Source organism: Bos indicus x Bos taurus, chromosome 20, assembly GCF_003369695.1.
Source record: "Bos indicus x Bos taurus breed Angus x Brahman F1 hybrid chromosome 20, Bos_hybrid_MaternalHap_v2.0, whole genome shotgun sequence".
Taxonomy (NCBI): Eukaryota; Metazoa; Chordata; class Mammalia; order Artiodactyla; family Bovidae; genus Bos; species Bos indicus x Bos taurus.
The window spans coordinates 62,660,745-62,686,238 of NC_040095.1; the positions used below are offsets into that span (position 1 = coordinate 62,660,745).

General features: G+C 48.9%; 1 protein-coding gene across 3 annotated transcripts; it reads left to right on the plus strand.

The window, feature by feature from the left end:
* The first annotated feature begins 278 nt into the window (after positions 1–278).
* Positions 279–25,494, plus strand: CMBL (carboxymethylenebutenolidase homolog). 3 transcript variants are annotated; one of them, XM_027520136.1, is made up of 6 exons: positions 279–435; positions 12,135–12,368; positions 16,976–17,083; positions 20,691–20,833; positions 23,796–23,887; positions 24,741–25,494. In XM_027520136.1, the coding sequence occupies exons 2-6, from the start codon at positions 12,154–12,156 to the stop codon at positions 24,918–24,920; spliced, it is 738 nt and encodes a 245-aa protein (XP_027375937.1). In that variant the 5' UTR covers positions 279–435; positions 12,135–12,153; the 3' UTR covers positions 24,921–25,494. The 3 variants fall into 3 exon arrangements, with proteins under 3 accessions (XP_027375937.1, XP_027375938.1, XP_027375939.1); XM_027520137.1 differs by lacking the exon at positions 279–435 and adding an exon at positions 4,050–4,305 and having other exon boundaries at positions 24,741–25,447; XM_027520138.1 differs by lacking the exon at positions 279–435 and adding an exon at positions 4,331–4,441.

Here is a 25,494-nt window from a genome sequence, read left to right on the forward strand (position 1 = left end):
ACAGTCCACGGGGTCGCAAAGAGTCAGATACGACTTAGCCATTGAACAGCAACAAAGGAGTCACAGGCCTCCGGAACCAACCACACATGTAAATTTCAGGGGCTCGCGGTCTTCATCCTCCTGGTCGACCTCCCTCCTTCCCCCGTCCCTCCTCCTCCCTCCCTCCTCCTCCTCCCTCCTCCTCCCTCCAGGTCTCCCGGCCCCGCCCTCCGACTCCGGCCTTCCTGGAGGCTGGAATCCTGGAAGGCCACTGGCCCGCCGGAATCCCGCCGCGCTTCGTCACCGCGTCCACTTCCGTCTCGGCCGAAGGCGCCTCCCCCCTCGGCTGGTCCCCGACCGGCTCCCCCGGGTCCCGCAGGGCTGCCGCGCTGCCCTCTCCTGTCCGGTCTCCTCCTCCTCGCGGGGTGGACAGCGGTCTTCAGGCGGCTGGAGGAGGTAAGTGTGTTTTGCTGGCCTGAGGACTTCGCTGCAGGTCGGCGCTACTCTGACTTGCGTGCGTGCGTCTGCAGGAGGCAAAGGAGGTCTTTGGCATATGTGCCCAGGGAATGAACCTATCCAGTTCAGTCTCAACACCTGCTTACAGCAAAGCAGGACATTGTCCCTTGCAGGACCGCCATCCCGCCATCGTGCTTTGGAGTGTTTTCCTGTACTACATTTTCACCGTACATTTTGAAAAGAAAGTTGAACTCATACTCTGCATAAATTTGCAATCTTTTTTTTCCCCAATGAAACACCATGTCATAATCCTTTCCTGTATGCTATTAAATACTCTTCGTGCCTGTGTTCCTACAATTGAACATTTTGGTTGTAAAGTTCTTCCTACTAATGTAAAAGTGTGCGGGGAGGGGGGGAAATGAGCATACCCGGGTCCAGTCCGTTCTCCACACTTTGAAGCATTTATTAACGGGTGATGGAGAAGGGAGTGACAACCCACTCCAGTATTCTTGCCTCGGAAATCCCATGGACAGGAGGAGCCTGGTGGGCTACAGTCCATGGGGCCGCAGAGAGTTGGACACGAAGCAACTTAGTGTGATGTTAAAAGAGACTGGGGCTGGTCTAGGAGCATGGCATCCTGGGTGCTGGCTGGGTCCTGCCAGCAGAGACTGTACAGTTCCCGCTGGGCCACGTGTGTCAGGAGGTGAGGCCCAGGCCTTGCTGACACTGGGCCCTGTGATTTAGGGCCACTTGCTGATGGGAATGCCACCTGTTGTTTTCAAAGCCCATTTAAAGTAAGGTGGTCAGAAGTGAGCCTTGTGGGTATCAGTGGGAATGCCATCTGGGCCTCGCCACAGTCCAAGAAAAGGCCAAAGGCAGGCGTCTGGTTGCCAAGTTCACAGGCCAATCTAGCCTCATCCCATCTTGTTTTCTAATTAATGTTCTCAAGACTGTGTACCCTCTGGAAAACGCAGCCCTGACTGTGTGTGTGCATCAGTCACGCAGTGGTATCCGTGTAGCCCGCTGGTCTCCTCTGTCCGAGGAATTCTTCAGGCAAGAATACTGGAGTGGGTTGCCATTCCCTTCTCCAGGGGATCTTCCAGACCCAGGGATTGAACTCGGGTCTCCTGCATTCCTGGCTGATTCTTTACTGTTTGAGCCACCAGGGAAAGCCATGTTTACTGAAAAACAAAAATAACTGGGGGAGTTGATGTTCACAGGACCATCTCTAAGGGTAGAGACTGGAGATCGAGTGCCCTGCAAATTCCAATGTTTACCCTTAAAGGAAGCCCCCCAGGCTTTCCTGGCAGCCACCTTCATGGTCCTGTAACATTCCTCAGTGTTGCTTTCCATGTCTTTGCAGGGGTTTCCATCTCTAAACCTCTGAGGCTGCTGGCACTTTATTCCTTGACTTCTTTGCTAGTTACATTTCCCTCGATGCCAATCGGCTTCTCTCACTGAGATCTGCTTCTCTGTCTCTGTTAGAGAATCTTCATTGCTTTGGGAAGTGTGACTCCCGAGTTATTTAAATCCTTGGGAGTATGAAAGCAGGAACTAGCTTTACCACCCCTTTCTCTCATCTTCTGCCCTCCAGTGAGAAAAGGAGAGTGTTCAGTTACACAGTTAAAGGGTACTTTTCCGTGAAAGGCAAAATCATGAACTGAACTGAATACGAACATGAGCATGTGCTAAAGATTCTGTTTTATTCATTAAAGAGGGAACTAGGCAAGTGTTCTCATTGCTTCAAAAGAAGAAGTCAAGAAGCACACATTCGTAACGAGTAAAAGAATGCCTCCGGAAGGTGCATCTTAGGGGAGGAGGGAGGACACAGCAGCCCCTTGACTTTGCAGATGGAACACGCCCCGGGGATCTCCGTGGGTCTGCTGCTGCTGCTTAAGTCGCGTCATTGTCTGACTCTGTGCAACCCCATAGACAGCAGCCCACCAGGCTCCTCCGTCCCTGGGATTCTCCAGGCAAGGACACTGGAGCAGGTTGCCATTTCCTTCTCCAATGCATGAAAGTGAAAAGTGAAAGTGAAGTTGCTCAGTCGTGTCTGACTCTTTGCGACCCCATGGACTGCAGCCTACCGGGCTCCTCCATCCATGGGATTCTCCAGGCAAGAGTACTGGAGTGGGTTGCCATTGCTTTCTCCCTCTGTGGGTCTAGACTTGTAATTTGGTGGAGACATTTGCTGTGTGAAGCAGGACTGGAGGGTGTTAGAGAAAAAAATTAATCATTCGTGATGCTTGTTAAAAAACGGTAAGGTAGAGTTATTCAGGACCACTGTGATAGCTGTAGGGACCACTCCAGCAGGATTTTGCAGTAGGAGAGAGGCAAGGGGCTTTAACTCCAAATGTCAGGAAAAGTGGGAATTTCTAGCCAGAGAGCGGAGTAGGGTTCAGTGGATGAAAACAAGGGGATTCCGGCTTAAGCTGACCTAACAGGATTCTTACAGAAGATGATCCAGGGTGAGCAGACATCCCCTGGGGGGTGGTGGAGGAACAGGAACCGAGTCAGATACGGAGAGTGGGGGCTGAACCGACTTAGCCCGGAGTCTTACTAACACTGCATGAAGCCCAAAGTCAGAGCCTGGCTGAGAAGAAAGTTCAGAGGGTCCTGACTGGAATCGGATCAAGGAGAGCATCTTTGTCGAGGGATGAGAAAACTGGTCTGTAGAAGGTGGCTCTTGCAGTCATTCACAGTTGTGTGGGATCTTGCATGGATGTGGTGGGCGGATCGTGGGCTTCGCTGCTGCATTTTGGGTGGCCTTGCCAAAAGAAATGTGCCCCTCGGGGTCTCCCCTGCTGGGGTCTGTCCTGGCCACCCCTGGTGTCATACAGAGGACTCCGACTTCTGGAGGCGTCCGCGGTGAAGACTGCAGATCTGATCTCGGCGTGGCTGGTACATGTGGCTAAGCCCACCTGCCATGATCCAGAAAAGCCCTTCTCGGTACATTTTATGAGGCCCCCACCATAGGTGTCAGCCCACAGTCCGATCCCCTTACAGGAGGAAACCTTATCACTCACCATGACCTTGTCATGTCATTGGAGGAACTCTGTGTTTCAGTGGAAAAGTACCCGTCAACTGTAGCACACCCTCCGAGCTGTATGGTTCCAGCCCTGTTCACTGTATTGGAGCTGTTCTGCAGCTCTGTGAATGTTGGGGGTTGCTGATAGGTTTGTAAATTCTGTCCTGTCTGGTGATAAACTAATTGGCTTCCTCCTCTACGGTGGAAAAATTGGTTTGGTCTCCACGTACAGTTCATCTCCAGATCCCTCTCCTGGGTAGATGTCTGTGCCCTTTCCTTTTCCCCTTAGGCCCCGTTACAACATCTGCTTTATTTCCTCTTATTACACGAGTAATGCACAAGCCTTAACATGAAGTCTTTTTGATAACTCTTCGGGAGTCATAATAGTTTTACTTTGTTTCCTGAAAATTATGTTGTAACAAGTGTGTACTTAGGGGGTGGGGTGAGGGAAGGGCCCAAATCCTAAAGTGTCTGTGCAGAAAATTTATGTCTAGTACAGTCAGTCGAGTGTCAAGGGCATGTTTCCCAAGGCTCTGGCCCACAGAGAAACTGTCTGCCCTGCCCGCCGTGGCCTTGGGCTGGGGCACACAGGCTGGGCTGGGCTGCTGTGCCACGTGAAGGCTCTGGCAGGAGTCCAGCCTTCGTGTGTGGCATGGCCAAGCCTTCCCTGGCCACCAGCCCTTTCTGCGGGAGAAAGACCTTTCGGGATCAGCCCAGAGAGCGGCTCTCTTGGCTGTAAACATTCCTTTTGGAAAGTGGATAGCGGTGGAAAGTCAAGGAAAAAGATTCTGATTCGAGGTTGCTACTTTCCTGCTGTCTTGCATCCTCATTGGACTGCCCAGGTAAGAAATTAGCCAGAGGCATTGCTCTTCAAGAAATTGTGTGCAGTGGCACATGAAATTCACTGCTACTATTGCTCTGACTTCTCTTACTAATCCTCGTTCTATAATGTCGTTTATGGAAGCAAAGCCGTGAAAGGTACAGTCAGATTTTTCTACGATCCAATGGCCCACTCTGTTTGTATTTTTTCTGGTTTCCAGAGCTCTGCTTAGCAGGCAGTCCTGTTGTTGTTGTTGTTTTTAGTCCGACTCTTTGCAACCCTGTGGACTGTAACTCGCCAGCTCTGTCCGTGGGATTTCCCAGGCAAGAATACTGGTGTGGGCTGCCGTTCCTTTCTCCAGGGGATCTTCTCGACCCAGGGATCAAACCCGAGTCTCCTGCATTGGCAGGTAGATTCTTTCCTACAGAGCCACCAGGGAGGTCGTCAAATGACTAACTCTTAATTTCTCTTTCCTTAAAATGTATTTATTGCTAGTTATGAACATTTAGAATCTGGTAGAAAGTACAGGATATCATGTAACAGCCACCTATAGTTACATGACACAGATTTAAGATATGAATATTTTGTCCTATGTACTTGAAACCAAAACTTAAAAAAAAAATTTATTTATTTGATTTTGGCTGTGCTGGGTCTTCGTTGCTGCACAGGATTTTCTCTAGGTGCCGCGAGTGTGGGCTCCTCTCCAGTTGCACTGGGAGGGCTTCTCACTGTGATGGCTTCTTGTTGCGGAGCGCAGGCTCGAGGGTGCTTGGGTTTCAGTATTGCAGTCCGTGGGCTCAGAAGCTGCAGTCCGTGGGCTCTACAGCACAGGCTTAGTCGTTCTGGTGCATGGGCTTAGTTGCTCTGCTGCATGTGGGGTCTTCCTGGATCAAGGATTGAACCTGTGTCTCCTGCATTTTCAGGCAGATTGTTTACCCCTGAGCCACCAGGGAAGCCCCAAATCAAAGCTTTTTAGGGAAAGAAGATGTAGCAAATACAGTTAAAACCAACAGTCTCCATCCCTTACCTCCTGACAGTAACCACTGTGTAATGTGTGGTGTATTTTATTCCCATGTGTTTCACTTTTCCTACAGTGTTCAGTGGAGTATTATTGTTTGGAGGTCTTAGTATTTGTTTAGCGTCAAAAAGCCATTGCTTTTTATAAAGTATTAGATTTCGAGATTGAACATTTTGGTGCATATGTATGGAGTTTGTTCACTGAACTTGCAGTGTCCTTTATAAGAATGGATTAGCTTCCTATAGCTGCTGTAACAAATCACCACAAACTGGGTGATTTAAGACAACAGAAACTTACTCTCTCATTGTCCGGGGGCCAGAAATCTGAAATGAAGATGTTGGCAGGGCCATGCTGTTCCTGACACTTGTAAAGGAGAGTTTTTCCTTGTCTCTCTCCTGGCTTCTGGTGGTGGCTGCGGTCTTTGGCGTTCCTTGGCGTGTAGATGGCTCGCTCCAGCCTCCGCCTGTGTTGTCCCGTGACTGTCCTTCCTGTGTGTCTGTACTACTACTACTAAGTCACTTCAGTCGTGTCCGACTCTGTGCGACCCCATAGATGGCAGCCCACCAGGCTCCCCCGTCCCTGGGATTCTCCAGGCAAGAACACTGGAGTGGGTTGCCATTTCCTTCTCCAATGCATGAAAGTGAAAAGTGAAAGTGAAGTCACTCAGTCGTGTCCGACCCTCAGCGACCCCATGGATTGCAGCCCACCAGGCTCCTCCATTCATGGGATTTTCCAGGCAGGAGTACTGGAGTGGGGTGCCATTGCCTTCTCCATGTGTGCCTATATCTGTACCCAAATTTATTTCTCTTCTAAGGACTGCTGCTGCTGCTGCTGCTAAGTCGCTTCAGTCCTGTCTGACTCTGTGCGATCCCATAGACGGCAGCCCACCAGACTCCCCCGTCCCTGGGATTCTCCAGGCAAGAACAATGGAGTGGGTTGCCATTTCCTTCTCCAGTGCATGAAAATGAAAAGTGAAAGTGAAGTTGCTCAGTCATGTCTGACTCTTAGCGTCCCCATGGACTGTAGCCCACCAGGCTTCTCCATCCATGGGATTTTCCAGGCAAGAGTACCGGAGTGGGGTGCCATTGGCTTCTCCGCTTCTAAGGACACCAGTCATTAATTGTATTAACACCCACCCTCCTCCAGGATGTTGTTGTTCGGTCTCTCAGTCGTGTCTGACATTTTATGACCCCATGGACTGCAGCATGCCAGGCTTCCCTGTCCTCCACTATCTCCTGGAGTTGGCTCAAACTCATGTCCGTCGAGTCGGTGATGCCATCCAACCATCTCATCCCCTGTCGTCCCTTTCTCCTCCTGCCATCAATCTTTCCCAGCATCAGGGTGTTTTCCAATGAGTTGACTCTTCCCATCAGGTGGCCAAAGTATTGGAGCTTTAGCATCAGTCCTTCCAATGAATATTCAGGGTTGATTTCCTTTAGAATTGACTTCCTTGCTGTCCAAGGGACTCTCAGGAGTCTTTTCCAGCACCGCAATTCGAAAGCATCACTTCTCTGGCACTCAGCCCTCTTTATGGTCCAGCTCTCATCTCTATACATGACTATTGGAAACACCATAGCTTTGACTATATGGACCTTTGTTGGCAAAGTAATGTCTCTGCTTTTTAATATGCTGTCTAGGTTGGTCATAGCTTTTGTTCCAAGGAGCAAGCGTCTTTTAACTTCATGGTTGCAGTCACCATCTGCAGTGATTTTGGAGCCCAAGAAAATAAAGTCTGTCACTGTTTCCATTTTTCCCCATCTATTTGCTATGAAGTGATGGGACCAGATGCCATGATCTTGATTTTTTGAATGTTGAGTTTTAAGTCAGCTTTTCCACTCTCCTCTTTCACCTTCATCAAGAGATTCTTTAGTTCCTCTTCGTAACCTGGTTACCTCTGCAAATAACTTATTTCCAAATAAGGCCACTTTCATAGGTTCTGTGGGTTCAGACTTGAACAGTATCTTTGGAGGGGGACATGATTTAACCCATGACAGTGAGTAAATGACAGTGTATCCTATTCTTCTCCTGATGGTCCTTAGATTGCTTGCATAGGTTGCTTGAAATTGTTGCTACATCTTGATGGCAAGAACAGTCTTCCACATCCTCTGCGGGTGTGCGTGGGTGAGCACATACACACATATGCATGAATTTCTCCAGGGAATACACCCAGTGGGGGATTTCTGGGTTGCATTGTTGCCTTTGCTGACCTGCTTCCCAGAGTGTGTAGCAGTTTTTACTCCCTTTCTCCTCCCTACACGGACATCATCTCTTGGTGCTAAAAGACTTATTGCTGATCTGCAAGAGGTAAAATGGTATCTTGTGTTGTTCTTAGTATAATTTCCTTAAATACCATTGAGGTTGAGTATACTTTCATACGTTTACGGACCATTCAGGTATATCCTGTTATGAACTGCCTATTCATACCTTTGGAGCATTTTCTATTGGAGTTGTCTTTTTCTTGTTAATTTCTAACAATTCCTCATGTATTTTATCTGGATACAACAGCCCCTGCTTTGAAAAGAGTAACTTCATTTAGTCTGTATCTTTTTTCCTCACTTTTTTTAATGGAACCTTTTATCTTACAGTGTTTAAAATTTTAATGAGAGTTTGAAAGCTTTTTGTTGTGGAACATCTGAAGGGTGTATGGAAGTCCAGAGACTAGTACAGCGGACCCTCCTGAACCCCTCACATCCAGCACTGTCAGAACTCGAACACTGCCACCGTCGTGGCCCTACTGGGAGAGCCCAGACTTCTGGTCATTTTATCAGTATGAGTGTTAGCATGTTGCTATAAAAGCTAGGACTCATCAAACCGAAACTTTTGCTGATATAATACTATTCCTCTTTCCCTCCCCCCACCCCCACCGTTAAAATGATTCTCAATATCACCAAAACTACGCAGTCCATTGATTTTCTCCAGTCTTTTCCAAGTATTTATTTACTTACTTGGCTGTGCCGGGTCTTAGTTGCAGCATGTGGGATCCAGTTTCCTGATCAAGGGGTTGAGCCCAGGCCTCCTGCACTGGGACTTCGGAGTCTTAGCCACTGGGCCACCAAGGGAGTCCCCCCAGTTTTCTCATTAAGTGTTTTTTTAGACTTGGTTACATCAGCATCTTCTTGCATTTAGAACAGTAGACAGCACTTCAGCACTTCCCATGAAACCACCAGCAAAAAGCACAGAATTACAAAAGACGTGGCTCTAAATAGACCACGAGAAGGACGCTTGTTCACAGCATGAGAGCTGAAACAGGAAGTGAGAGCGCAGCCTTGTTCAACCTTGGCTGGGAACGCACGTCTCAGTGGCTCAGATTTTTCACAGCTCTACACAGACCTGCAGATGACGCAAAAGCCCTGAAAGTATTGATTTTGGCCTTCTGAGTAAATGTAGCAAGTAGGCAAGTTCATGAATATAGAATCTGCAGATCATGAGGTTCGACTGTGTGTGCTGATCACTCTCAAATGCATGTCTTCAGCTTGGCCCCCGGCCCTGAACTCGTCATCCAACTGTCCGCTCAGGGTGTCTCAGAGCCATTTCAAACTCTCACGCCCCAGACTGAAGTCCTGGTCTCAAACCTGCTCTGTCTCACTCTCCCCTTCCCGTTGAGACCTTCTGTCCTTTCCCAGTTGCTCAAGCAAAAGACCTAGTCACCCCTGACTCTTTTTGGTCAAGGACCCTACCCATGCCATCTGTCAACAAAACCAGTTGGCTGCACCTGAAAAATCTACTCAGCCCCTGACTGTTCTCCCTCTTTTCTCCATTGCCCCTCTTGCAGAAATAATTTGGCTTTTCCTCCATATTAGATGGGAGCTTTTGGAGGGTGCTGGGAAGTGGAATATCCCCCACCGCCCTCCCTGATCTTTCTGTTCCAGTTACACTGTTCCTTGTTGTTCTTCAAAAACTGAAAGAAAGGACGTCCCGGGTGGCTCAGTGGTAAAGAATCCGCCTGCCGATGCAGGAGACACGGGTTCGATCCCCGATCCGGAAACATCCCACATACCACGGAGCAACTAAGCCCGTGTGCCACAACTGTTGGGTCTGTGCTCTAGAGCCCAGAGCCACAGCTACCGAGCCCATGTGTGGTGACTCCTGAAGCCCACGTGTCCTAGAGCCTGGGGTCCACAGGAGAAGCCATGCGATGAGAAGTCTGCACACTGCAAGTAGAGAAAAGCCCGTGCAGCAGTGAAGACCCAGCACGGCCAGACACACACACACACACACACACACACACACACACACTGAAAGCAAGCCAAACTTGTATACCCATCACCTAGATTCAGTAAGTGCAGCTTGCCATAACTGCTTTATGTGTCTATATGTGCGTCTGTGCATGTCTGTTTGATGAATGATTTGAGGGTAAACTTCCGACGTTGATATTTCATCCCCTACTTGAACATACATCTTCTAAAACTAAGAATGTTCACCTGCATAACTATCACACCAAAGAAACTTAATATTAATTCATAATATCAACTATCATCCATATTCATTTCCTTGATTATTCCCCAAATGTCTGTTATAGATATTCTTTTCAAAATAATTGTATTTCATTTATTTATATATTTTACTTATTTATAATTTTATTTATTTTATTTATTTTTGCTGGGTCTTCGTTGCTGCTCAGGCTTTTCTCTAGTAGTGGGGAGTGGCAGCTGCTCTTTGTAACGATGCGCAGGCTTCTCTTTGCCGTGGCTTCCCTTGCTGTGGAGCGCGGGCCTAGGGACGCGGGCTTCAGGAGTCGAGGTGCACGGGCTCAGTGGTTGTGGCTCCCCGGCTCTAGAGCGCAGGCTCTGTTGTGATGCACGGGCTTAGCTGCACCGAGCCATGTGGGATCATCCTGGATCGGGGATTGAAGCCACGTCTCCTGCATGGCAGGCGGGTTCTTTACCAGAGTCACCAGGGAAACCCTGTAACTGATCATAATTTGGAACCAGGATGTAGTCAAGACTCACACAGTGCATTTGGTTTCATTTCTCTTTAATCTCTTTTAATCTCCTGCTGCCTCATCCTTTATTTTTTCTTTTCCATTGATTTCTAAAGTTAGGAATGTTTCCTTCTCTTGTGTTCTGTATATTTGTCAGTTTTTTTTCTGTGTCCAAATTTAATAGCATGAAGTTGTTCATACTATCTATGAGTTTTAAAAGGAAAAATATGTCCTTTTTTCATTCCTTGTGCTGTTATGTTGTTGTTATGTGTCTTTGTCATTCTGTCCTTTTTACTGATCTGGTTTCCTGGAGATATACCTGTTTTATAACTCTTCAAAAAAACTCAGATTTTAATCATTTTCTGTTTTCTTCATTGTTTATTTTCATCTCATTATTTTCTTCTTTGGGGTTTATTTTGTTTTTTCCCCCTCACTTTTTTTTTTTTAAGCTGAGCTTTAAGGGATCTTAGTTCCCTGACCAGGCATTGAACCCAGGCCCCCTGCAGTGGAAGCTTGGAATCCTAACCACTGGACTACCAGGGAAGTCCCTTCTCTCACTTCATGAATTGGATTCTTAGCTAATTTCTGTTCTTTCCTCTTGTCAATTACATACACTTGAAGAGGATCAGAGAATGCCATCCTCAAATATGGCATTTGGGCATATTGATTATTTTGAGCTGAAGGCAACTGAGAAACAGCAGATGAAAAAAGAGTTGTTTTTCACCCCCACTTTCTGCTTTCCTGCCTAAAATTAGGCCATAACTACCCCCCACCACCCCTGCCCAATGAGAGGAGCAACTCTTATCACCAGAGATGAAGAGCTGTCACTGAGATGAGTCTGAATTAACGCACTGGGCTCAAAGATCCTTTTCTTTTTATCAATTCCCCATGTCTTTCCTGGTCACATCTCCACAATTTATCACCCTTTGTTAAAATGGTATTTAAGCCATGTGTCTCCTTCTTGGGCTTTCACTTCTTTTCTGCAAAGCCCCTGTGTACTCATTAAAAACATTAATAACATGTATGCTCTCTCTCCTGTTAATCTGCCATTTTTTAAAAAGGAAAGTTTATTGAAGTATGATATATTCACTCCTTTAAAGTGTACAGTTTGATTGATGCTGAAGTATTGAACTGGGTAGCCACCACCAAAACCAAGATATGAACATGTCCATCACCCCAATAAGTTCCCTGTCCCTTCGCAGTCAGTCAGTCTTCTTCCACTCCCAGCCTCTGGCAATAGTGATTTAATTTCTTTCTCTATTACTTTACCTTCCCTGGAATGTCATAGGGGCTTCCCTAGTGGCTCAGCGGTAAGGAATCTGTCTGCCAGTGCTGGAGATGCGGGTTCAGTCTCTGGATCAGGAAGATCCTTTGGAGTAGGGGCTGGGTACCTACCCCAGTATTCTTGCCTGGGAAATCTTTCCTATGGACAGAGGAGCCTGGTGTGCTGCAGTTCATGGAGTTGGGTTGCAGAGTTGTACATGACTGAGCTTGCATGCACATACACTTGTGCTTCTAGTGTTTGTAATGGGAGTGGATTCTGATCAGCCTTGATCTTATTACCCAGAACTAGAAGTGATCATTGACTTCATGCCTGAATACACTTCACTGGTGGCTCCATGGTAAAGAGTCTGCCTGCCAGTGCAGGAGATGTGGGTTCAATCCCTGGGTCAGGAAGGTTCCCTGGAGAAGGAAATGGCAACCCACTCTGGTATTCTTGCCTGGAGAATGCCATGAACAGAGGAGCCTGGCAGGCTGTAGTCTATGGGGTGGCAGAGTCGGATACAACCAAGCAACTAAACAACAACATAGTTAAAATTAATTTTCCCTGTACTCTTGATTTCGTTTACTCATTGTTTGTAAGCTTTGGCTTTGCACCACTCAGAGTATAATGCCTGTTCTCTCCCTGTAGCCCGACCTGAGTACCTCCAATGGCTAACGAAGCTTATCCTTGTCCATGTGACATTGGCCATAGAATAGAGTATGGAGGGCTGGGGCATGAAGTTCAAGTGGAGCACATCAAGGCTTATCTCACCAAATCCCCCGTGGATGCTGGCAAAGCTGTGGTTGTCATTCAGGATATATTTGGCTGGCAGTTGCCCAACACCAGATATATGGCTGACATGATTGCAGGAAATGGATACACGTACGTATGAAATTCTGTGGTTTTTTTTTTTTTTTTTTTGGCTTAAATTCATGTAAATTTCTGTATTTTGTTTCCTTCAAAGGAAACAAAACCAAAAAACCCTGACTGTGTTCTGACATACATTATCTATTTTCTTATCTCACTGGAAAGAAAAAAGGAAGTGAAGTCACTCAGTCGTGTCCAACTGTTTGTGACCCCATGGACTGTAGCCTACCAGGATCTTCCGTCCAAGGAATTTTCCAGGCAAGAGTACTGGAGTGGGTTGCCATTTCCTCCTCCAAGGGGATCTTTCCGACCCAGGGATCGAACCCGGGTCTCCTGCATTGCAGGCAGATGCTTTACCGTCTGAGCCACCAGGGAAGCCCTTAAAATGGAGAATGTCATATGATAGCCAATATCCAATGGAAGCCAACTGCTCCCAACTCAGTCTCTGGCCTTCAGATCCTCTTTGGTTGGCTGGCCGTGTAGACCTGCTGGATGCTGAGAGAGTTATTTCCCCATGTGGGGCCCCACATAGACACTAGTGCAGGACAGCTGGGACAGAAGTCAGTGCCGGGGTCCTCCCCCGGCTGATCCAGGGTATTCCAAGCGGGAATGGCATCGGCGACCTATTTATTTATTTAAATATTTTATCAAAGATATAAAGAGTAATAGGATGAGGATAGCTCAGTAGGAAAATTCAGTGGAGAAAAGAGGCTGAGTAGCTTGGTTTACGCGGGAGACCAATAAAACTTCAAGACAAGAAGTTTGCACCACTTACGTAGGCCGCAGGCGTCCTTCCGTTCTCCCGAAGGAGAGGAGACACTGAGGCCTCCCCGGTCGGATCTTAGAAGCCCAGGCATAATTAGTAAGCATGGTGGGTTCCGCGCTCCAGATGGAGACTCAACCAGAGTGAGAGAGAGAGCGACATGGGGAGACCAGTATTTCGAGAAACTGATCCCAATTCTTTATTTTCCAGAGTCTGTTTTTATACACTGAGATGTTATACAAAAGTCACGTGGGGACAGCAGTCCTGACTTTTATTAAAGTCAGGTGCTTCACACAAATGTATACAGAGGTCTTAGGGGTGTTACATCATCTTCTGGCCAGGGGGGCCTGCTGACAATTTACGACCCTCTCCTTGTGACAGCGGTCAGTCAATCAGGACACTTATTTCTCCAGGGCTGATTATTCTCAAAACAGACGCCACCCAAATAAAGTTACATTCCTACAGGGTGAGGGTGTAGTGGGTTTTAGTTAAGGAAAGAATTTACTTAGCCTAAGGTCTAACGTGATTAATATCAAAGGTTAATACTTATTCCTTCTATATATTCATTAATGTGTGTAAGGGCAGGGGATGTGGAGACTTAGCAACAAACATTGGCTCAACAAATGAAAAACCCTTCACCAATACAATTTCTAATCAGCCCATTATACTTATACTAATAGTTTTCTAACTTTTCTAAGGAACCTGTTTTTAGAAGGTTTAAAGCATCTCGTGCCTCTCACGGTTGGGAGGCTGTGAGCAATCACATGTGACCGGACAAGCCTGTCAGGCAGGCTAGAGAACCTTCAGAGGAGTTTGTAGGTTAAAACACTCTTGTCACACCCAAGAGTTTTTATTGACTGGAGCTCTAGGTTAACTCCTTCTCCGAAAGAGGTGGTGGGGGACAGCCCCCCGTAAAGTCAGAGGTGTAGGTAAGAGCACAAAGTAGTAAAGTAGGCAGGCTCTGGTTATGGGGGTAGATGCTCGAGGAGTTCCAGGGGGACTCCTGAGGCTCGATCCCGCCTTTGCGTATGTCGAGCCTCCTTCCTCATGACCTTTGTCATGGGCGGAGTACCTCACTCTGGCCCCCAACAAGTCAGCAACTCTGAAACAGACCCATTACTTGGCTCCTGAAGCATCTCTGCCTGGGGTCAGCTTTCACACACAGGGCGCCCATGGTTATCCTGGTCTAAACACAAACTATCATGTCAGAGTGAGACCTCCCTCACCTCCTGAAGGTCATCCCTTGGTCACGGTGCGTGGCCACGACCACCTGTGGTGAATGCTGTCATCTGTTTGCTCCTCACCGCCCTGGTGTTGGTAGTAGCTTCAGTAAAGTTTCCCTGATCGCTCAACTGGAAAAGAATCTGCCTGCAATGCAGGAGACCCCGGTTTGGTTCCTGGATTGGCAAGATCCGCTGCAGAAGGGATAGGCTTCCCACTAGAGTATTCTTGGGCTTCCCTGGTGGCTCAGCTGGTAAAGAATCCACCCGCAATGCAGGAGACCTGGGTTTGATCCCTGGGTTGGGAAGATCCCCTGGAGAAGGGAAAGGCTACCAACTCCAGTATTCTGGCCTGGAGAATTCCATGGACTGTATAGTCCACGGGGTTGCGAAGAGTTGGACACAACTGAGTGACTTTCACTTTCTTTTCAATAAAGCTTGGAGGAGAGAGGGGAGGGACCCTTCCTTCTGTCCAGCTTCGATAAGTGTAACGCCCAGCAAGCCCTGAGCGTGGTGTGCTCTGATTCCCTTTGTTTTCTCAAGAAGAGAAGCTGCAAAGCAAAGGGAGCCCCTGCCTTGTTTTCCTACAAGGAGAACCCATTTAAAGGGTGCATGCCCACTGATGCGTGATGTGGATTTACTGTTGACTGGAGAGAGGGTCTTCATTTGACTTTTCCCGTTTTTGTGCCCTCAGGTTTCTTTTTGAAGATGTGTGCTTAGTCGCTCAGTCGTGTCTGACTCTTTGTGACCCCATGAACTATAACCTGCCGTGCTCCTCTGTCCAGGCAAGAATACTGGAGTGGGTTGCCATGCCCTCCTCCAGGGGATCTTTCCAACCCAGGGATGGAACCCAGATCTCCCGCATTGCAGGCAGATTACTTACCAGCTGAGTCACCAGGGAAGCCTCTTGAAGATGAAGCAGCTTAACTCTCCAGGGGCTACCCCAGTATAAAAACAACAGCCAATCCTGGTTGCCTTCTGGCTTGGCCAGACCATGGGCTAGGGTGGGTCCTGGGCGATTGCCCTTCATCTTCCCAACAATTCTGCCGAGGCAGGGCTGTCGCAGTTCTCATTTTGCTGGTCAGGAAACTGGGGCATGAAGGCAGAGGTCTTGGGGGGCCCTAGGTCACCTGCTGTGACCAGGAGGCTGGATAGGATGGAGGCTTCTATTGTCTCAGTTCCGTTCAGGTCAGTCGCTCAGTCGTGTCTGAATCTGTGACCCCATGGACAGCAGCACGCCAGGCTTCCCTGTCCATCAGCAACTCCCGGAGCTCGCTCAAACTCATGTCCATCGAGTCGGTGATGCCATCCAACCATCTCATGCTCTGTCACCCCCTTCTCCTCCTGCCCTCAATCTTTCCCAGCATCAGGGTCTTTTCTACTGAGTCAGTTCTTCGCATCAGGTGGCCAAAGCATTGGAGTTTCAGCTTCAGCATCAGTCCTTCCAGTGAGTATTCAGGACTGATCTCCTTTAGGATGGACTGGTTCAGGTGGGTCCACTAGCTGGAGATGGAACATAAAAATTGGGTAAAGACGCCTGTGGCTTACAAAGCCCTTCATACTTGTCTGTTTTCCCTTCAGAATAGTTTTCTGAGGTTGGGTGGTGCTTGGCGCCATCTCTGTCGGATCAAGAAAAAAGCTGAAAGTGATTAAGTGACTTGTTAAGGTTCCAGGGGGGCTTCCTTGGTGGCTCAGTGGTAGAGTCCACCTGCCGATGTAGGAGATGAGGGTTCGATCCCTGGGTTGGGAAGATCCCCTGGAGGAGGAAATGGCAAGCCACTCCAGTATTCTTGCCTGGGGAGTCCCATGGACAGAGGAGCCTGGCGGGCTACAGTCCATGGGGTTGCCAAAAGGGAAAAAGTTGGACATGACTTCACAGCAACATAAGGTTTCAGGGCAGAACCGGGCAGTACTGGGACCTGAACTTAGATTCTTCCGACCCGATTTCAGTGTTCTTCCTCCCACCCCACCCCCTACCCCCCCAGGAGGAGGAACTGTGTTCCTCTGTCCATGGCCGTGACCTTTACTTTAGGAACTGGGTCTCTGGCTGGAGCCACGTTGCCCAGTCCCTGGGCTGATGCTCGTGGAAGGTTGACATGCCTGACATGACCATGGAAGGCTGACGTGGACCCCACAAGCCATCTTGTCCACTCCTCAGCCCTTTTAGAGCCTGCCCAAGACCAGACCCTCCAGGCGGGAGATTGTGCCCCGTTGGCCTCTTGAGTGGAGGCTGAGAAATTGCTTGGTCATGGTGACTGGACTGCTCAGAGGTGTGCCTGCTGGCCTGAGGCTAACTCAAAAGGCCTGCCGAGAGGTGCAGCTCCCCAGGGGTAGGTGCCACCCAGAGCCTTTGTCCCCGGTGTCACACCTCGTGGGCATTGTGCTGAGCCAGGCGTTTCCGAGGGGTTGGGCTCTGATTAGGCTTCTGGCGGCCCGTGCACCTTGGGTTGTGAAATCCGAGATGCTCTGGCCTGGGGCCAGCTGGCCCGTTTACCGTGATCACAGTCGGCCCGGTGGCCACTGCTTTTTCTTTTCCTGTGGTCCAGGGCCGCCAGCACGCCAGATTTCGTAAGGAAGGTAAACAGAGACCGAGTCCCAGCAGCTCCGACACTAAGACGGGTGGCTCTCCTATTTTACAGAACCATTGTTCCAGACTTCTTTGTCGGGCAGGAGCCATGGCACCCCTCGGGGGACTGGTCCACCTTCCCGGAGTGGTTGAAGACAAGAAATGCCAGAAAGATTGATAAGTAAGTTTACCAGTGTGTCACCAGCCGGCATGGCAATCTTGGTGGAGCCCCCAGGGACCCAGGAAGCAAGAGGCTGGAGGGAGGGGAGGGTCTGGCTTCTCCATCACGTAGGACCTTAGAGGCCACTGCTCACCGAGTCCTTCCTGAGGCAGGAAGACAAGGTCTATGCAGTGGAGGGGTAGAACCCCACAGGCACCCTGCTGCCAGCAAGCTCACTTGCTTTGCCTTCTGGGAAATTCTTCATGGTGAGGATGCTGAGGGAGCTTTCTTGAAGTCCCTGGGGTGCCCTGTCCCTTGGGCTCTTGGGGACCATAGACCAACACGCCTTCCTCCCCCTCGGGCTGCAGAACCGCTTGAAACAACAGGCAGAGAAGAAGAGAGACTTGAGAAAACCTCAGGCCCGTTTCTGCTCAGCGGACCGGAAACGAAGCCTTGAGTGCTGTTGTCCTCCCCCAGCGATCCTCCCCACCTCCCTGGGGAAACTGCGGGTCTTTAGACCAGACCCGCCAGACCAGGGCTGCTGTCTTGCCAGGGTCCAGGGAACAGTGGGAAGAAAAGTGGGGGGCGGGAAATCTCCCAGATTGCAGCCTTTCCTTGAATTGGCTCCAGCCAGTCCAGAAGCAAGGACCAGAGTGCTCAGCTGCCACTCGGAAACCTTCTCTGTCTGGAGGGTGAAGGATGGAGCGGCGGGGGAAGAAGCAGGATGTTCTCCAGGGCCAAGCTCCTCCTGAGTTAGAGACCTGAGTCCCAGGCAAAAGACTCCACCAACCCCTAGGCCTCGTCTTCCATCATTGGACTTTGTTCTGCTACACACGTGAGCCTCGTGTTTGATAAGTTGCCCCCAAGCCCAGGCTGGGGCAAGTGCCATAACAAGGCTCCCTGCCTGTGACCACCTGGTCCCTGGACTCTCCACTCCTCTAGAGCTGACCCCGGGCTGCGGGCCCCTCCATCCCCCGACCCGGGGGACCCCACGCTGACCCCTGCCCCCAGCCCCCAGGGGCCCGAGAATGGAGCTGGCATCAGACAAAGGTGTGGAGATGGGCATCCCGGGGATACCTTCTGAGCTGTGGATCAGCCTTTGCTCAGAGTCAGAAGATACCTCCCCAGCCTATCCGCTGTCTGCTGCAGCTCCTCGGCTCCGTCTCACTCCCCATGCTCCCCAGGGTTCTGTTCTGGACACCCCCTCTCTGGGTGCCTGTGTGGAGCAGCCGCGCCACTCTATGGCTTAGGCCAGGGTCTCCCTCGGGCCCCTGCACAGTCAGTCTGGGGAGATGCTGCAGGCTGCCCTGGGAGCTCCCCTCTTGCCGGAGCGTATCAGCAAGTAGCAACAACCTCAGAGTCTCACTGCGGGGGAGACCAGGGCCAGCGGCTCCCTTTGGAATTGCCTCTAGGGTGTGAAGCACCTTGTCTTGCGTCCCATCCTGGGGAATCTCACTGCAGGGGTACGGAGGCCCGGCTCCTTCACCCCAAGCTGGGGGACCCTCAGAGGTCACCCCAGCTCCAAGCTCCCCAAGGAGCCAGTTGAGGCTTTTGTAGAGACTGTGCCACTTGCCACTTTCTGTCCCCATCCTGCTTTCTCCCCTCCCCAGGGTGGACCCTGAGATCACTGGGGACCCAAGCTCCCACCCATTTATCCATTTCCAGGCCTCCCTCCCAGGGGTTCAAGCTGCAAGCCGAAGAAAAACAAAATAAGTAGAGTTAAGAGTAAATTAGAAGTCGAAACACAAGAAAACCCAAGAGCCTAGGACATGACTGTGAAACTCAGCTTTGCCTGTGGGGGTGGGCTGGAGAGACTAGTTAGGACATTTTGAGGAAGAGACCACGGGGCTGCCTCCCGTTTGTGAGCTCAGATCTGGGTGGTCCTTTCTGGCAGGCATCAGAGCAGCCCAGAGGAAACCCTTCACGGGATGAGGAGAACCACACCTTTTCAATCAAAATGAGACATAAAATGCAAGCACTAATTTGGAAAGTAGACTGAAGTCCTTGTGCCTGGTCAAGTCTTTTGTTTGAAAGAAAAGCCACCTTGAACTTACTGCTTAAGCAGTCATGGGATTTATTGGCTAACAGAACCGAAAAGAGGTAGTTTCTGGCTCTGAGCAGAGGTTGATCCGTAGCTTGGAAGGTATCCCCAGGATTCGACCTCCACACCCTTGTCTGATGCTGGCTCCATTCTTGGGCGGCGTTTGCCTCTGGATGACGAGAAGGCTGCAGCAGCTCCAGCCTCCTGTTGACTCTTTTCCTAGCAACCCAGCAAAATTCCCATTTTGTCCTGATGGTTATGACCAGGTCACAAGTCCACCCTTGAACCAATTATTGTGGCCAGAGATCGCTTATGCTCTGACTGGCCAGGCCTGAGTCACATATTACACGCCTGGAACCAAGGCCCCCAAGGTATATGGACCAAGCGTGGGGAAGAGAGATTCTTCTAAAGCTAAATCCTGGTGTTCCCGGGAAAGTGGGGAATATTCGCAGCAACAAAAGCAAAGAAAGGGTCACTCGAGTCGGTTGAAGAATTTTTACAGAAATGCCCTCTTCCTTCTTGTCCCCTCCAATTAAGGCACTTATTCTTAAGATCAGAGCATTTGAGAAAAACCAAAATGACACAAACAATGGCTTATTCCATTTCATTTTGCAGAATTACTCAGTTGCTGCTCTTCTAACATTTTGAAAATTACTTGCACCCAGAATGGTATGATACAAACGTTTAAATATGTTCCAAGATATCTTACGATTAAAGGAGAAAAAAAGTGCAAGAGAATTGTTTTCTCTCTCCCGTTCTTTATCCTCAATTGCAAACACACAGCATTTCTTTCTTATCAGAACAAGCAGAACTTTCTGGGCAGGGCTTGCAGCCCTACCTCCATTTTGGCATCTTGCATCTAAAAAAAAAAGCTGTATGAGTTCCAAACGACCAATTTGCAAATGAGCCATTTGCAAGAGGAGGGCCGCTGTCCTGGGTCCCCTCGGGCTTGCCTTGTCCTTGTGGCTTTCCCGACACCGCTGGGCTCCTGGGCACCAGAGGAAAGAGGTGAGGCAGAGTTAAAGTGTTGGTCAGGGAGCACGAAGGTGCCCGGTCAGACAGGGCTGGGGAGCTGCCTCCTGGTCGCGGCTGGGCCCTCCTGGGGAGGAGAGAGAGGAGCTGGAGGGTGCTTTCTGGGGCAGGACTTGGATTGAGCTGCGGTCGTTGGCTTTGATTCCGAGGCTGTGGGAGGCTGTTGCTCAGACTCGTCCTGTTTGTGCCGCCCTGTCGGGTGGTTGGAAGAGGCTGGGCTTGGCAGGGAGACTTCCCGGGGGATAGGGCACTGGTTACTCATCAGCTGGGCAGGAGGGCACGGCTCTGAAGGTAGGAATCTCAGAGCCTCCCAGAACAGCTGCTGACAAAGCCCTGTAACCATTGGCATTCGCTGCCCGGCTCGCTTTCAGGGGGCCTCCACCTTTTTTTTTTTTTTTTTGGCGGGCCGGGGGTGGGGGGTCGTGCCGTGCAACTTGCTGGATCTTAGTTCTCTGACTGGGGATTGAACCTGGGCCCTGGCAGTGGAGGTGCTGAGTCGTAACCACTGAACCACCTGGTTATTCCCCTTGAATGACTTTCCTTTCTGTTTCTTAGAGAGTTCGATGCAGTCTTGAAGTATCTGAAGCAACAGTGTCACACCAAGAGAATCGGCGTTGTGGGATTCTGCTGGGGTGGAACTGCCGTTCATCACCTGATGTTGAAACACCCAGAACTCAGGGCAGGGGTGTCCGTCTATGGTAAATCTGCCTTGTGTGTTTTTACACAGTGAAAACCGGAGGGTGTGTTGAGTGACAATGGCCGCAAGCCTCTTCCCCAGCTGAGGGTCCCGGATGTAACACAAAACCCGGTTGTGTAGAGATGTTGTGCTAATCTTCAGGAAATGGTTTTAAAAATCTGAAGCTAGAGGCGGATGTGTGTTCTAGCTGACCAGAGGAAACAAGGGCCCGACAGCATGACTTTGGGGAAGCCCCCTAACCCAAGGGCTCAATTTTTTTCACCTAGGATGGAGAGGATAATGTTTCTTTCCACGATAAAGGTTAATATCAATAGCGTTAGCCACAGCTTTGAAAAGATTTTTTTTCTAAGATATGAATTCTCAACTACTCACACATGTGTGCCCTCCTGCACACACACACACACACACACACACACACAGGTTTCCCAGGTGGCGCTAGTGGCCAAGAATCCTCCTGCGAATGCAGGAGACGCGAGAGATGCAGTTTGATCCCTGGCTTGGGAAGATCCCTCGGAGGAGGAAATGGCAGCCTGCTCCAGTATTCTTGCCTGGAGAGTCCCCATGGACAGAGGAGTCTGGTGGACTGTTTAGTCCATGGGGTCGCAAAGAGTTGGACACGACCGAGCAGCTGAACACACATACATGAAGAAAGGGAAAACCCACTCTAAAATGTAAATAGCAACATAAACATTTCATCCAGATAGACCAAAGGTATCACAGCAGTGACATAAGAACGTTGTTATCTGTGTCAGTCAGTTTAGTCTCTCAGTCGACTCTTTGTGATCCCATGAACCGCAGCACGCCAGGCCTCCCTGTCCATCACCAACTCCCAGAGTCCACCCAAACCCATGTGCATCGAGTCAGTGATGCCATCCAACCATCTCATCCTCTGTCGTCCCCTTCTCCTCCTGCCCTCAATCTTTCCCAGCATCAGGGTCTTTTCACATGAGTCAGCTCTTCGCATCAGGTGGCCAAAGTATTGGAGTTTCAGCTTCAACATCTGTGTACAGAAACATTATTAAGTTAGGATGTGAAACGTTTGACTTTGGCTTTTTTTCATAGTCGTATATTCCACAGTTATGCTAGAGATTCTTGTTTAGTTTAATGGTTCCTCACTGTGGTATTTTCACTTACTTTTAGCATTTAAAAAGCCCTTTACCTGTTAACTTACACAAAGGTGTTAGTAAGCAGCTAGTTGCTGCGCGCAATGGGGCTGGCCACCCAGGTGCTCCGGCGTGGACTGCTCGCCGACGCCCCCTCGTGGCCGCTGCTGCGAAGTGCCGACTGCGGAGCCGAGCTGGTCTTAGAGTCCTGGAGTCTCAAACGGGGGTCCAGCCACCCAACCTGGCCTTAACAGGATAGTGCAGAAAGCATGGCCTTCTTTCCCATGGCTCCTGACCTTCTAGAGAAGAACTGCAGCTAAAGGGAGGCTCTCCGGGTTACCTAACTTTGCTACAGAAAATGGGGAAATTTTATCTCCTCCCTCCTAACCAGGATTCCCCATGACCACCCTTGAGAACAGGCTCCTCTGTGAGTCCTCCGTCTGCCTAGGTCCCGACCTTGGGCTCTGTCCTTGGCCCACTGGGTCAGTTTAGCAAGAATCCTCCACCCTTGATACATGATCAGACTCCTCATGTCCCACCCTCAATGTCTTGTCACCCTGGCCTGCCTCCAGCAAGGAGAAAGTGTTAGTTGCTCAGTCCTGTTCGACTCTTTGTGACCCCAAGGACTCTCCATGGACTGTATCTCTGTCCATGGGATTCTCCAGGCCAGAATACTGGAGTGGGTAGCCTTTCCCTTCTCCAGGGGATCTTCCCGACCCAGGGATCGAACCTGGGTCTCTGGCACTGCAGGCAGATTCTTTACCGTCTGTGCCACCAGACGAAGCCCTGTCTCCAGCGAAGGCTTTGTCAAATGCTATCTGACCAGAATCCCCTTTCCGCTTGGTCCCTTTGTGACTTTCCGTCCACCAGTCCTCACCCTGCTTTATTGTCAGTAAATCCCTCTTGTCCTTACAGTGTGGTTGAGTCTGGTCTCCCTCCCCCACTGCAAATTCTCATTAAATAAAGTCATCCATATCGCGTTTAATAGGTGCCAGAATAATCTTTTGTTAAAGCTCCTCTTGAGCTTCCCTGATACTCAGCTGATAAAGAATCCACCTGCAATGTGGGAGACCCCGGTTCAATCCCTGGGTCAGGAAGAGCCCCTGAAGAAGGGAAAGGCTACCCACTCCAGTATTCTGGCCTGGAGAATTCCATGGACTGTATAGTTCATGGGGTTGCAAAGTCAGACATGACTGAGCGACTTTCACTTAGAACTTCTCTTATTTCAAAATATCAATGGATGGCAAAACTTTTACAGATTTTCCTATAGGACTGAGCACACCCACAGTTGTCTGAATCGGTGAGGATTTTGACTAAATGATCTCTAAATTTCTGAAGGCATCTTTAGAAGGATAAAAGCTAATTATTGTAAGTGACTTGCTAGGGCCCTGTGCTGTCCCCGGGGACTTCATACGCTTGGTCTCATTTGAGCACAAATACCCCATCAAACACTAAGTCAGAACCTCCGGGCTTGAGTAGACTGCGAGAAACTTCCAGAACAGCCCTGGTCAGATAGTTCAGGTTAGAAAGTTATCAGTTCTTGGTAAATGAAGGCACACTCCAGGAAGGAGCATTTTTCAGGCTGCTCTGCCGCATCTTTACCAGCCAGGCAGCCGGCAAGGCCTACAGTCATCATTTAATGACCTAATTCCTGGTGAGTGAGGTGGAGAGAAGGGAGAGCTGACTCAACAGCCTTCTCTTTGAGCCCAGTTGTATGGGCCAGGCCACTTCTGTGGAGCTGCTAAAAAATAAGAGAGATAAAACCCCCAAAGCACATGTCTTCCTTTGGAAAATCAAACTCGCGTCATTTTCTGTGGCTCGTGTACGGGAATCACACCCTCGTGTCTGCCCCTTCTCCAGGCATCATCAAAGACGCTGAAGACGTGTACGGTCTGAAGAATCCCACGCTGTTCATTTTTGCTGAAAACGATGCTGTAATTCCTCTCGAGCAGGTAAGCTGGCATCTTGTTTAAGAGGATGACTTGACATTTCGGGGAAGACATCCCAAAGGACTTGTGTGTTGCTCCAGATAGTTTTCAACATTGAAATTTTAAAAGTGGGTTTTCTTTGGGAGGGATTGTAACCCTAGAGAGCTGCTGGCATGGAGGCTCCTGGTAAGCAGGCCTTGCCTCCCTGTCCCCCGTGTGTAACCGACCAATTACCGTAAGTTCTCTGTCCTTGAGGACATGGCTTTGTTAAATCCAGTATGTTGATAAGGAAAGGCAGAAGGGAACTGTGGTTCAAAGCAGTTGTTTGGAAATTACTGTGGTTATTCACAGCCCTTGTTGTTGTTCAGTCGCCAAGTCATGTCCAACTCTTTGGGACCCCATGGACTGCAGCACGCCAGGCCTCCCTGTCCATCACCATCTCCTGGACTTTGCCCAAGTTATATCTATTGAATTGGTGATGCCATCCAAATACAATACATCATATTACAACCAATGCATTATATTAATGTTGAATATACATTTCAAACAACTTATATTTGAATCTACTGAAGTACAGATTGAATCCACTGAATATTATGTGGTCAAATAGATTGATATTTTGAGTAATATGTGAATATATTAATATAACTTCAAAATAGTGGATGTATCATTTTCATCAATATACTGCTCTGAATTCTTTTTGCCAGAGGTTAGGATGGTGTCAGTTATAAAATTAAAAGTGAAAGCTTCATTCTAGCTCTGGCGCTTAAAGCACGCACGTTAAAGCTCTGTGATGAGCATTCAGGGAAGGAGTGGAGACTGGAACATATTGCTGGAGGGTTAACATCCTGTCTTCATGACATCTTTTGCCAACCAGGTCTCTTTGCTGACTCAGAAGCTGAAAGAGCACTGCAAAGTGGAATATCAAATTAAAACGTTTTCCGGGCAGACGCATGGCTTTGTGCATCGCAAGAGAGAAGACTGTTCGCCTGAAGACAAGCCGTACATTGATGAGGCGAGGAGGAACTTACTCGAGTGGCTGAACAAGTACGTGTAGCCACAGCCGAGGGCCAACTTTCTCCAAATAGCTCTCTTTCGGAAATGTGCTTTGACATGCTTAGATCGTTTTACTTTCACTTTACAGAAAATAAATCAAGGAATCCTAAAATTCATTGTGTCATTTGAAACACAAATTAAGAAGGAAAAGTTAATGTATGAAATACTTTCATTTTTAACATGTGCCCCAAATAAGATTTTTAACAACAGGTCAGTACCTAAAGAATTTGGGCAATAGAGTAATATCCTAACTATTAGCAAAAAACCTAGAGGTCCCCAAGGAACACGTGACTAGGTTTGGCCTTCCTGGCCTTGAATTGAGCACATTCTCCAGAACAACTAAATTGGCAAAACCATGAAAAGCATGAAAGGTAAACTCAGGTAGAGCAAGAGCCCACCTTCACTGTACTTTTATCTCTGTCTTTACAGGAGTGAATTTGTCATGATCATATACATATTGAGATTAAAGTAGGGTTCCATTGAACTAATTATATAAAGCTTATAAACTTGATTTTTTGGGTTTTTGAATCTGTGGCTTTTTCTAAAATCTAATAAACGGTGGATGAGAGTTGCCA